At 34.9% G+C, this 12,591-nt stretch overlaps 1 protein-coding gene across 1 annotated transcript in view; it reads right to left on the bottom strand.

Annotated features, from left to right (window-relative positions):
- LOC117176675 (WW domain-binding protein 11) overlaps positions 1-12,201 on the bottom strand; it is a 94,807-nt gene extending 82,606 nt beyond the window's left edge. Inside the window, exon 1 of the mRNA XM_033366928.1 lies at positions 11,969-12,201. Within this exon, the coding sequence (XP_033222819.1) occupies positions 11,969-12,032 (64 nt within the window). The 5' untranslated portion in view covers positions 12,033-12,201. The remainder of the gene's footprint in view (positions 1-11,968) is intronic.
- Between the last annotated feature and the right edge of the window lie 390 nt (positions 12,202-12,591).

The raw sequence follows: 12,591 nt of genomic DNA on the forward strand, positions 1-12,591 counted from the left end.
TTTCAAAATTGACAAACAAAGGAGACTAAGGATCATAAACAAAATATTAAGTGCATATTTTGTAATCAAATTAAAACGTGACGAGGTTATGGGTGGAATGTAGGGCTAATGTTGTTGTAAAAAGAAACTATACGTAAAGGGATCAACTCACGCTTATCCTATCAAACATTTCTTATATATAGTAGCTAAACTACCCCCACATACCATACCCGTAGTTTAGTCTAGACGACGTCATTGACGGGAAGGGTGCAACTGTGCACGAGCCCATCTGTGCACGTCGATGGCCACAGGCACAAGTGTGCGCCGGGCCATCTGTGCACGTCTACATTTCGACGAGCACAGTTGGGAGTCTTGACGACGTAGTTGATAGGACATAATTAATTAGATTGAATGAGGAAATATCCCCCTTGTAATGCAACTTCAAATTCAGTTTATGTTACCATGATCCGAAAACCACTAATTAATTTTTTTACGAAGGTAAACTACACGTAAAAACACACACAATATTACAATATCCAGACACACTTCTCATACTTTAGTCTTGACGATGTGGTTAATAGGACCTGTTTAATTAGATTGAATAAGTACATGAAAGGCGACCTACGATGCAACACCGACAAAAAACTATCCATCTATCAACCTTCAGTTCTAGATATTATTGATCAGGGTATTCTAAAATACAAAATATCAATGGAACAGTGTTCGGCATGATCCCTGAGCGTGGTACCAATCAGTCCTCAAGGGTTGATGTAACTGTTTTCATTTGCATGAAAAAGCGACATACGATGCAACAGTGGCGGAAAAGCATTCTGGCGTCGACCTTTAGACATGGATATTATTGTTCGGGGGAGTCCCAAACTACAAAATATTAAAGGGACAGAGAGCTCGGAATGATCTCTGAGCGTGGTGCCAAACAGTTCTAGAGGGTCCGTGGAACTCCTCGAGTGTGCATGAAACGTTAACTTTGATACAACACGCACGAAAAAGTATCCTTTTCTCGACATTAAGACATGAATATTATTGTTCGGAGGGTCCTAAACTACAAAATATCAAAGGGACAGAGAGTTTGGCATGATCCTTGCGCGTGGTGTCAAGCAGTCCTCTATGGTCGCTGTAACTCTTCTCATCTGCATGAAAAGCGACATACGATGCAACACCGACGGAAAAGTCTCCTTTCGTCGACCTTTAGACATGGATATTATTGTGCAGGGGGTTCCAAACTACATATTATCCAAGGAACAGTGAGTTCGGCATGAACCCTGAGCATGGTGCCAAACAGTCCTAGAGGGTCCGTGGAACTCCTTGAGTATGCATGAAACGTTAACTTTGGTACAACACCCACAAGAAAGTATCCTTTTCTTGACATTCAGGCATTGATATTATTGTTTGGGGGTCCCAAACTACAAAATATAAAAGGAACAGAGAGTTCGGCGTGATCCCTGAGCGTAGTGCCAAACAGTCTTCCGAGGGTCCGTGGATCTCCTCTCGCGTCCATGAAAAGTGACATTTGGTCCCTCCTATCTCGAAACCTGGCGTTTTTTGGACCCAATGTCTAAGGACTTTATTTGATTAGGATATTATAAACTACATTATACTACAGTTTCAGCCAATTTGACCGGGACCATATTTTCCATAGATGTGTACGGGGTCCTTTACCCTTTGCACCTTTTACACCTGCACTGCGCTGGACAGAGTGACACAATGAAATCAGCCCATTCCATGGAATGTATTTCGTTCATATTTAGTGCATAAATTGTGACAGACGTTATCAAATATGTATTGGAGAAAAAGTCCCTAAAAAGTGTTGGCTTTTGCAAACTCATTAGAATTGCCGATTCGAATTGTACCACTTGAGCATACGTGGCGGAAAATCCTAGGCTTGATAAGGTATCTAAAAAATTTCGGGATCCATATTTTTTATGCAACATAACTGCTAGTCCCAGCTTTGAAAAAGAGGTAAAAGACTTTGGACACACCGCATATACAAAAGGTGACCTAATTCAACTTTCACTCTATTCCATTTTTCAGGATTTCCTCTTTTATATTTAGAAATTAGGGTGTCTAAAAACAAATTAAAGTAGAAAGGTACATCAGAGTCGACATTTTTCAGAAATTTTTGAGGAGCATTGTAAGTGGAAGTATTACATTCAGTTAATCTACATTGTTTCTTGACAAGTTTTAAAGCTGTTATAATAATTCTATTCGATTTCTCCTCTTCATTGAACTCTATTTCAGGGTAAAAGTTTGTAACAGAACGTACCGCCGTGAGTCTTGGCTCGTTCACTCAGCCGAAAACCAAATATAGTGTAAAGTGAGTACTCTCGATGACGCCGAACCGCCTCCTGGAGAAGCCGCTGCTTCGCGACGTCCTTACGACGTTTAACTCCTGCCGACCCGTCGTTAGACTGAAAGATCAAATGGGTCGTGAGGAAGCAAAAGGGTACGTCACAATCAATTATGTCTCGAATTCTTGCATATAAAGTTTTACATGCAGTCTCCTCAGAAGGACATGAATCAGTATATAAGCTCAGAATGTCGTGAAGGGAAAATTGACATTCCTCAAAATTTTCTCTCATATGATCAGAAATAAATTCAACAGCTGTTAGAGTTTTATCACCAATAGGACGACCCCTTGGTTTGTCAGTTGCAGGGAAAGTAACATTCTTGTAATAACAAGAACAGTGGTAGTTAATCTCTGTGTCTACGGATACATTCTTTATTAAATGTGCAACTCTCTGTGCAACTGGATCCTCTCCCATCTTCTGTGTCCATTCAATTAAAGCTATTTTCCCTTCCTCCGTTAAAATAGAAACAGAAGCAGTTACCTTTAGTGTGTAAGGTTAAAGCTTCCAATTCTTTTCCATTTAGCGTCGTTATTATCACCTTCTACACGACTTGGATCTCAAATTGTTCATCGCTTTCTTCTTCAAAATTATAGTCTCTCCCGTAGATGAAGTTTCACCGCATATACTGCAAAAATTTGGAACCATTTTCGCCCGAATAAAAAAAGTTTCTTACAAAAATTTCTAATTTACGTCGGAATAAAAACACTTCCACATAAATTTCGAATTTGCAACGAAATAAAAACACTCTTTCACAAAAATTGCGAATTTTTGCCGAAATAAAAACAGTTTCTCACAAAATTTTCGAATTTCCGTCGAAATTAAAGCACTTTTTCACAACGATTTTGAAACTCTTTAGTTTAGATTTTAACTTTCCGTACGAAGTAAGCTATGCGACTAATGAATAATTTAATGTCTAGGTTAAGGCTGCAGCTACCCAAAACGGTCATAAAAATACAATCACTGAAGATCATTTTACCAAGCTTGGAAATCTATAATGCTTATCTTGTACAAACACTTCATACGAGTGTTGTAGCGAATGCGTGTTTATTGAAAAAAGATGGAAAACAATTTGAAACTCAGAAATGAAGTGCTTAATTCACTCAATTAACAAATTCAATAATAAACCATTCTGAAAGAAATTTTAGATACAAAGAATTTATATCATTACTTCTTTATTTATTCATTTTTTAAAATAATAAATTACATTGGATGTGTAATCACTTTTAAATAATTAATTACTTATTTTTTATTCAAAAAAATTGTCACAGAATATTATGTACAATTCCTGCGGCAAATCATGTTCTAATATCCCTCATACAGAAATAGAAGATGACGAACACACGGACATGAATGAGGAACTTGCTGTATTGTTGGATGAGCAGAATCTTCACACAGATATTAATTTCGATTTTGAGAAGGATGAAACGGCAGAAGATGTAGCAGAAGACGGGGGCGAAGATTTAGAGGAAAGCGCCCCAAGCGTATGCGTTTGAATTAAGGAAAATGAAAAGAGACATACTAACAGAAGATAGTGGATTATGCCTCCGGGGGATACCACTAGAAAAAAACGCGCCAAATCTCGACCTCTAGGGTGGTGTGAAAAAGAGTATTTATTTCTATACAAAGTAATACACTACATAATTTATCATTCGTTTTCGAAATACGAACATATTTCTGCTTCACGGCATGCTCAGGTGTCTCTATGCAGGAAAAGTGCACTTTCCAAGGTGATATCTTGTGACTCATTAGGGCTAGGACACTTTTTTTTAACTTACGCCAAATTGAATCCACTTTCATTTAATCTTAAGTAATTTTGTCGTGAGGTGCACAGGAAACGAGATATGTTCAACAAAAATTCTCTGTTTTTAGTCAAAAATGCAAAAAAAAACAATTTTTGAAATCTTGAAATTCCCAAAATAATAGATCAAAAATACATTTTCCTTTTAATCTACGTAGATTTTTGGAGATTCTATTTTATCCTCTAGCATTATTAAGGCAAAGTAAAATCGACATGATTTATTTTGAAAAAACTGAACTCCGATTTTTGTCCGTAAATAGGCAAAAATGGCCGACTTTAAGGGGTCATAACTTATGACCTATTATAGGTAGGACATTGTTCTTTCTTTTTGTAATTGCAGATAATTCACTCAACTTTGAGTAACCTGTGGAATGCTTTCCCGTGGAGTAATAAGGTGCTAAGGTACATAGTGTTTTTAAAACTTAGTCATTTTTCGCTGAAAATCCACAAGAAGGGGGTTTTTCTATGTATCATAACTCGAAACCTATGGAAGATAGTGGATTTATTTTTTTATTTTCTCGTAATGTTATTCTCTTTCTTTTTTCTTTTTGACATTTTGCTGTAACAAGAGGAATTATCCGTCCACGCAAATTTAAATTTTGGTCCTGTTTTCAACAACAACAAAAACCGGTTTGGCAATTGATCTGTTCTAGCATTTTTTATATGTCAAAAGGGACACCTTAAGGGAACTTTCACATTAAAAACAACGTCATTCGGATTTTTTCGAGAATTTCACTTATTATTTCAACTTAATGCCTAGAAAAAGTAGTAACATTTTGAAAAAGAGACAAACTATTAATTAAAATGATGAATCTTTAAACAAAAAAATAATTTTTAACAAGATTTTAAATTTCAACCGCAAGTAGTTGAATTAGAAAAAAAAGTTATTTTCGCAAAGAACAACGTAAAAAAAATGTCTAATATAATTCAAAAATACTTCCTCCCTTAAATACTAATTCTACTCTTAAAAATACTTGATGTACTTTTTTTTTATTTTCAAGGGGAAACTTTTAAATTGTGATGAGTTCTGACTAGGAACAGAGCTTTTTTAAACTCTTTTCTTCTGAATTCAAAAATTCCCTTTTCCAAGTGTAGTTATATTTCTTTACAGAAACTCCCTGTTCTAGAATAAAAACGATTATTAATATTTACTAAAATTCCTTGCTCAAGCCAGGATAAATGAGATGCGAATAAAACGTGATAAATCCATTTGTTGAAAAAAATGGAGAAAATTATTGTTTCTGTATGTTTAGAATATCATCAATTTAAAGTAACCTGCAACAATATTTTCCTTCAGTTTTTTCAGTGAAGTCCCTGTATGAAAGCGTGAAGCCATCATGTCCTGCACAAGAAAAAGTAGCTGTACGATGCTGGGATTTGGAACCCAAGTATCGGCAATTGATCAGGATGAGCAAGCGGGCCCGGAATCGTACTCATCATGCGACCGAAGCTTTACATTGGTGGTTAACTTGGCCTCTGTAGTCTACTGCTACAAGAATCGAAATGATGCCGTGCAATACGCGTGACAACTTTTTTGTTCTTTGTAGGAAATACGTTATCAGTATAAAAGAAAGCCATTTACAGATAAATTAAGAGAAAATAACCGAAATTTCTTCAGTTTAGATACTAGTGAACTGGAAAACGTATGGGCTCCGAAAACTATATGCATGAAATGTAGATTGCAACTTTACTAGCAGAAAAAAACCGAAATTTTCCTCGCCAATGATTTGGCGAAATCCGAAAGATAATAGCGCGGATTTGTATTTTTGTTTAACTAATACATCTGGGTACAACCGTAAAAACATATCTCTTATATCTTGTGCATCTGTTGAGTCCGTGACTCTTTCTGTCCTCACCACCATTGATCATGATATGAGAGAAGTTGAGATGTCGACTAATGAAGATTCTTCTAATACAGATGTTCAAAATATTGAAATGCAAGTTAAAGAATCAAGAGACGGGAATAATAATCATAGTTTTATGGATGAATCGGAAGGAATGGATGATCAACATACGAATTCTAACGTGTTTACTAATGATGAACTGGTTGAGTTAATTCGAGACTTTCGTGTTTAAAGAATATCATGATATTCTCCATTTATTGCTCCAGAAATTGAATTATGATATTCACATCTGGTAGTTGGCCGGAGATTTAAAAATAACGACAATCTTATTAGGCCAACAAAGTGGATTTGAAAAATACCCATGTTTTATTTTCAAATGGGACAGTCGGAAACGAAAGCAACATTATGTGAAAAGACTGGGCACTCAGACAAAATTTAACTCCAGGTACTATGAATATTATACAGGAAAGTCTTATCTACATATTAAGCTGAGCTTGGTTACACAGTTGATCAAAGCAATGAAGAACTTATCAGAAGATTGTGATGCCTTTATGCACAATATGTACATCTTTGAAAAGATACAGATAAGGGAACTGTTGCAGGATGAAGAATTTGAATGAAGTGTGCTAAATAAGGAGCGAGCGGCGTGGCAAAATTTCAGAGAAATTCAACAAAAATTTCTAGTAAATAATGAAGATGCTGATAATTAAAATATTGCTAGTATCTCAAGAGAGATACTACTACTCCACATAAACGAAAATACCTTCGTAGATATTTCGCTAGAAACGAACACGTCATACGTGAATTTATTTGGTTAATGACAAAGTACATATGAGCTTCATATGGCCTCTAGAAGTCAATGGGAACCGTGGTTCAAACTATATCCGAAAGTAAAATATCCCGCTCTCTCAGAATCTGAGATCGAACAGATGGTATCTCTCGAATTAACGAAGTTGATCTTCAAATGGCCTTCATCCTGATGTGTATGGATCATAGGGGCCACGGATTCGTAATCAGCCGTATCGTCAACTTGGTTCCGTCGGAGGACTTTTTAATTTCATTTTGTGGCCCTGTCTTATTATATAAGGTACATTTTTTTGTACAATCTTGTATAATTCGTTTTACAGCATTGGTCGGCTAGCTTAACGTAGAGCTAGCGCAAGCAACTTTTTTTACAAAACATAATAGACCTCTAAATTTGGGAAAATTGGCCAAAATTAGCCCTTAATTATGTGAGGGGAAAGAATGGGTTTTTTTTGGCTTTCTAGAGAGAAGAGGATGTGTGAATTGTGCAGGAAGGGGGATGCAAAAGTGGAGCACTGGTTAGAAGAGTGTGAAGAGGTGGAAAGGATTGGAATAAGCATAGAGGTATGGTTGCATAACAGGGGGGACAAAAGGGCAGTAGCATGGGTAAGGGGGTCTTAGGTAAGATGAAGAAGAGAAAGAGGAAGGGGAATAGAGAAGGAAAGGTAGTGAACAGGAGACGGAGTATGCGTAAGAAAATGGTAAATATTGAAAATAGTAAATAAGTTCTAGGTATTAGCGGCGGAGGTAGAGGTTGGAAATTCGACGCAAAGCGAGAAAGTAGTGACATGAGTGCGAGGAAAGGCGAAGCGAAGCGAAGAAGGCTGGACTATAAAAGCGAGCGATCTTAGAGATAAGATGTGGTCGGATGTTAGTTTTAAGAGGTATTTGTAAGAAAATTCTGTTAAAAAAATTTAAGTGTAAGCAAGTCAATTTTTTAAGGCCAGCTGGCCGAAAAAATAACGTCTATCTATACACCTATTTTGGGACTACGGGTCCAAATTAGTCCGAAATTATGTAAAAGAACGAATGGATTTATTGGTTTTCTTCACGTATTTTTACATTCTAATGATAATGAGAAGGTATTGGTTTTATATGAAAAATTACTTTCACGGATTCCATCAAATGTCGACGTTTTGAGGCCTCCTGAGTTAGAAAAAATAATTTTTAAGTCGTTGTCCGTCGATCGTCGTTGTTGTCAGCCAGATATTCTAGACAAAATCGCACAAATTTAAAGCCTTTTAAAATTTTTTGAGCCAACTTTTTTACATATTTGGAAATTATATGTACGGCTATTTATATTACACGAAAATACGAACAATTTATCCCCATGACTTTTTTTGATAAAAAGAAAATTACAAGTTTTATAGTATTTTCAAAATTAAAAAAAAAAAAAAAAAAACATTTTCAACCAAGCAATGCATGATACGCAGAAAAGTCAGGAGAAGAAAAACGTTGCTTTTTGATGTTCCTACAATATTATCGTCAAAAAATTTTTATTTTTTTGAAATAAAAACAAACATTCAAATTTTGAACCCAAAAAAAATTAATTATTGCAGTGTCGTCATAATGAGAAGGTATTGGTTTTATGAGAAAAATTAATTTTGCGGATTCCATCAGTTGTTGACGTTTTGAGGCGGCCTAAGTTATAAAAAATAGTTTTCACGCCTGCCGTTGTTGTTGTCGTTATAGCCTGTAAACACGGTAACATTTGGAAGAATTCTTCGAATTGATTGCCCTTTCACATTCTTTATAATTGTGTAAAAAGAAAGGATGACATCGTCAGCCTGCTAATTTTGACAAAATGTCAAAAAGTTAGAGAATTTAAACAATTTTTGAGACCACCTTTTTATATTCTCATTAGAGAAGGTATTAGATTTGTGTAAAAGTTGACCCCCCCCCCCCCGCTCTTGTTTGCCAAATGTGCACGTTTTGAGAGCCTCTGAATTCGGAATACGGGTTTTTACCAATATGTATTTGTTCGTTCGTTAGTTCTTTAGTGTCTGTAGCTTTTTAGTTTGCTAGCACGATAACTTTTGAAAGAATTGACCAATTGGATTAGCCTTTGGTATACTCTTCAAGTGTCTTTAATTGAAGGTCAAATACGTTAGCCAGCCATTTTGAATAAAAATTCTAAAGGTGGGAGCATTTTCAAAATTTTCGAGACCACTTTTTTTAGAATTTAAAAATACTATGTATGACAGTTTATTGGCTTTTTTCAATGAAAAACAAATTACCAGAATTAGATCATTTACAAAATTCCAACAAACAAACGAAAATGAACTTTTTAAGTCAAACAACACACGATATGAAAAAAAAACTCATAGGAAGAAAAAGTTGCATTTTGAACACCTAACAATATTATCATAACAACTTTTTGAATTTTTCTATAAAATCGAAAATTTGAATTTCGGAGGCACAAAAATAATGAAAAATAAAAAATTCCATTCTGCAGTCAAACTATACAAGATACGACAAAAGATATTCACTCAAAAATGATCTGAAAATGCTTTATTATTTACTATTTTATAGAACGCGTAGTATTCGTTTTATTTGTAAAAACAGTATAAAAAATAGAAACATTAAATTTTTAGACAAACGACACAAGCCACGAAAAGAATAAGGAGAAAAACTGCTACTGTTATAAGCCCTTGTTATAATAATACACAATTAATAAATAATTGAATCTTTAGAAAAAAGATACACTATCAATATCTGAATAAGCAGTACCAGTCCGTGGTACATAAATAAATATGATATAGGTACATTTGATGAATTAGTGTTGAACATAATGTATAAAAGTTCACATTTTGAACAAAATCGAGTGCGAAGCACGAGTTACGTGATGAAAATGTGTTCTTTAAAGCCGAAGGAGCTTTAACAAAAGAGAATTAACAATCACTAAATTACATTGGTCGATTCTTTGACCCTTAATTTGGAAAGGCCTGCGCACAAATGCGGGAGAAGTACAAAGAACGAGCTCGTAGCGCGAGGTAAATACATTATCGAGTCCGAAGCACGAAATAAATACAGTGGGCGCCAAAAGTATTCGTCGCCTCTTTTTTTTTATGACTGAATAAATTCTCATTTTAATTATACCAGAGCTAAAAAAATTTATCTTTAAAAGTTTGATTATTTTCAAAATTCTGTTTGAAATAAGCCCAGGGTGAAGCCAATTTGTCTAGTTTTTAAGTAGATATTGCAAAAATAGTGTAAATTTCAATGTTTTCTTAAATTTTCAATAACATTCGAAATATTGAGGATTTTAAAATGTTCTTGGGCTCATTTTGAAGCTTTATTTTCACCGTATCACGAAAGCTTACGAGTATAGATTGTAAAAAAAATTCTTTTTGAATTGCAAGAACTTGAAGTTTGTAGCAAAAAAGTTGGAAAAATTGAAATATTATTTTTGGTAACAAAAATATTTTTGTAAAATATACGAAACATATAATCATTAAATTTCTATATAATTCCCTCAAAATATATATTTATTTAACTTTTATTCTGATTTGCATACAAATAAGATGTTTTCAAATTTATCCAAATTTTTTATTACAATCTCAAGTTCTTGCAATTCGAAAAGAAATTTTTTACAATTTATACTCATAAGCTGTTGATACGGTGAAAAAAAGCTTCAAAATGAGCCCAAGAACAATGAAAAATGTTGACTTTTTCGGAAGTTATTGAAAATTTAAGAAAACATTGAAATTTACATTATTTTGCCCACTGTTAATATGAAGCGCGAAGCGCGAGAACCAACAGTCGCGCGTGCAGCGCGCGATGAGAATTTGCCCGCGTAACAGGCAGATTTTTTATAACGTTAAGTTAGCATAACACCAATTATATCAACAACAAAAAAAGTCAAAACGAACTTGTTTAATTGATTTTCAGTACATTTGTTTACAAAATTCTTTGTCAATTTTGATAATCATATTCCTACAGACCTAAATTATTATGCACTGCACCTTAACGTTAAGCTGGTGCAAACACCATTAAAAAAAGAATAATAGATCCATAAATTTGGGAATAGGGGCCCAATTTATCCCTAAAAGAGCCCTAAATTATGAAATAGGTTACATCTATATACCTCAATAGTATTGTGCCACCTTAGCATACCTGTAAACCTGAAATTATAGAGCCCCCCTACCTATTTTTGTTGAGTAAGAAACGACTCTTTCAGCACTACCACTCACGTAAAGAATGGGGATCCTTCTTGACAGTTCAGTATCGAAGGTGAGTAGATTCGACCTATTTCCCTGGGATCGCCTGTAGACACAGTATCTACCCTAGCCGACCAAAGGAACCGAAAGGAGCCTCTACAAAGTATCCTTAAAGACCCCACTGAGCCCCCCTTCGGTTCCTTCTTAAAAAACTAAAAAAAAACAGCAACATCAACTTTTAAATTGTTGAATTTCAGATTCTACGTTAAAATGTGCATTAGAAACTCGTGGAGTAATCGCAATACTTTTTCTTGCAGCGTTAAAACCTTTACAAAATAAAATACCTGTCATTTATATGGAATTTTATTTTTAAACTTCACGCGTAACATACTACTTAAGCTATTATGGATGCGCTTGAAATCACCTTCAGCAGAAGTTAATGACACTTTTAAAAATTTTAAACGCTCCAAAAAAAAGCATTGCGATTACTCTGAGTTTCTAATGGAAATTTTAACGTAGAATCCGAATTTCAGCAATTTAAAGAATATCTTGCTGTTTTTTTTGTTTTTTTTTTTTTGAGTTTCTTAAGAAAGAACCTAAGGGGGGCTCAAAGGGGTCTTTAAGGGTACTTTGTAAAAGCTCCTTTCAGTTCCTTCGGTCCGCCAGAGTATCATTGGAGACCTCTGCCTGAGTCTAATCATAAGGGTACTTAAAAAATGTGTTTTTTTTTTTTTTTAAATTAAATACTTGTGAATTAAAACAGACGGTACATTTATTATTTTACTTTTTTAACGAATCGACTGACTCGGCGAGCGCACGTATTTAGTAGTCGCAGCCAACATTTTACTTATTAAATAAATTTACATTGTGTAATGAATACATTGATATAAACCAATCGAATTATATTTAACGATAAATTACAAATTATCAATAAAATTATAACTTTTTTAATGTTAATTATTATCGAATATTTAAAATAAATATCTCAAATATATTATAAATTGTTTCAAAACATACGCGCTTGATCTGTAGGATTCATGTACTTCCCACTTTTTGTGGTGTTTATGGATCGTCGTCCCATTTTTCAAAGTCACAAATAAGTAAAACGTTTTGTATAATCCTCCTAAATGTTAAAACCACGAAGTACTTTGAGATTAAACCACTAAAGAGTGATTCCTGCTTTCTTTCTTTGTGGCTTCTTGATACACATACAAAACATTACCCGTGACATTTCAAGCCTCCGTTACTTAAGTCTTAGAGCATGAACCCATGACCCACGGTATGCCCACTCTTATTGGCAAGGTGGCGAAAAAATTGTAGTAATTGCTACGTTTCCTAGATGGCGCGCGTGTGAGTTCACAATTCAAAATGAACTTTAACAGACGATCGAAGTTCTATCGTCTGCTCACGTCTGCTCATGTCAAAGATATTATAAACGTAGATGCGGTGCGAGCTTAGTTATCCGCCATGAATATAGACGGCGCGTCCGGCGAAAAAAGTCCCTTCCCCTCTACCCACCGCTCCCCGTAAATAGCTCAATCCCATATAGTTTGCCAAAAGCCACTTGGAGCGCTGTAAGCAACTCTCGGCACACCTTCGAGGCGCACTGATGGTTAACTTAGCTTGGACAAGAACCATTT

The sequence above is a fragment of the Belonocnema kinseyi genome, chromosome 7, assembly GCF_010883055.1.
Source record: "Belonocnema kinseyi isolate 2016_QV_RU_SX_M_011 chromosome 7, B_treatae_v1, whole genome shotgun sequence".
Lineage (NCBI taxonomy): Eukaryota > Metazoa > Arthropoda > Insecta > Hymenoptera > Cynipidae > Belonocnema > Belonocnema kinseyi.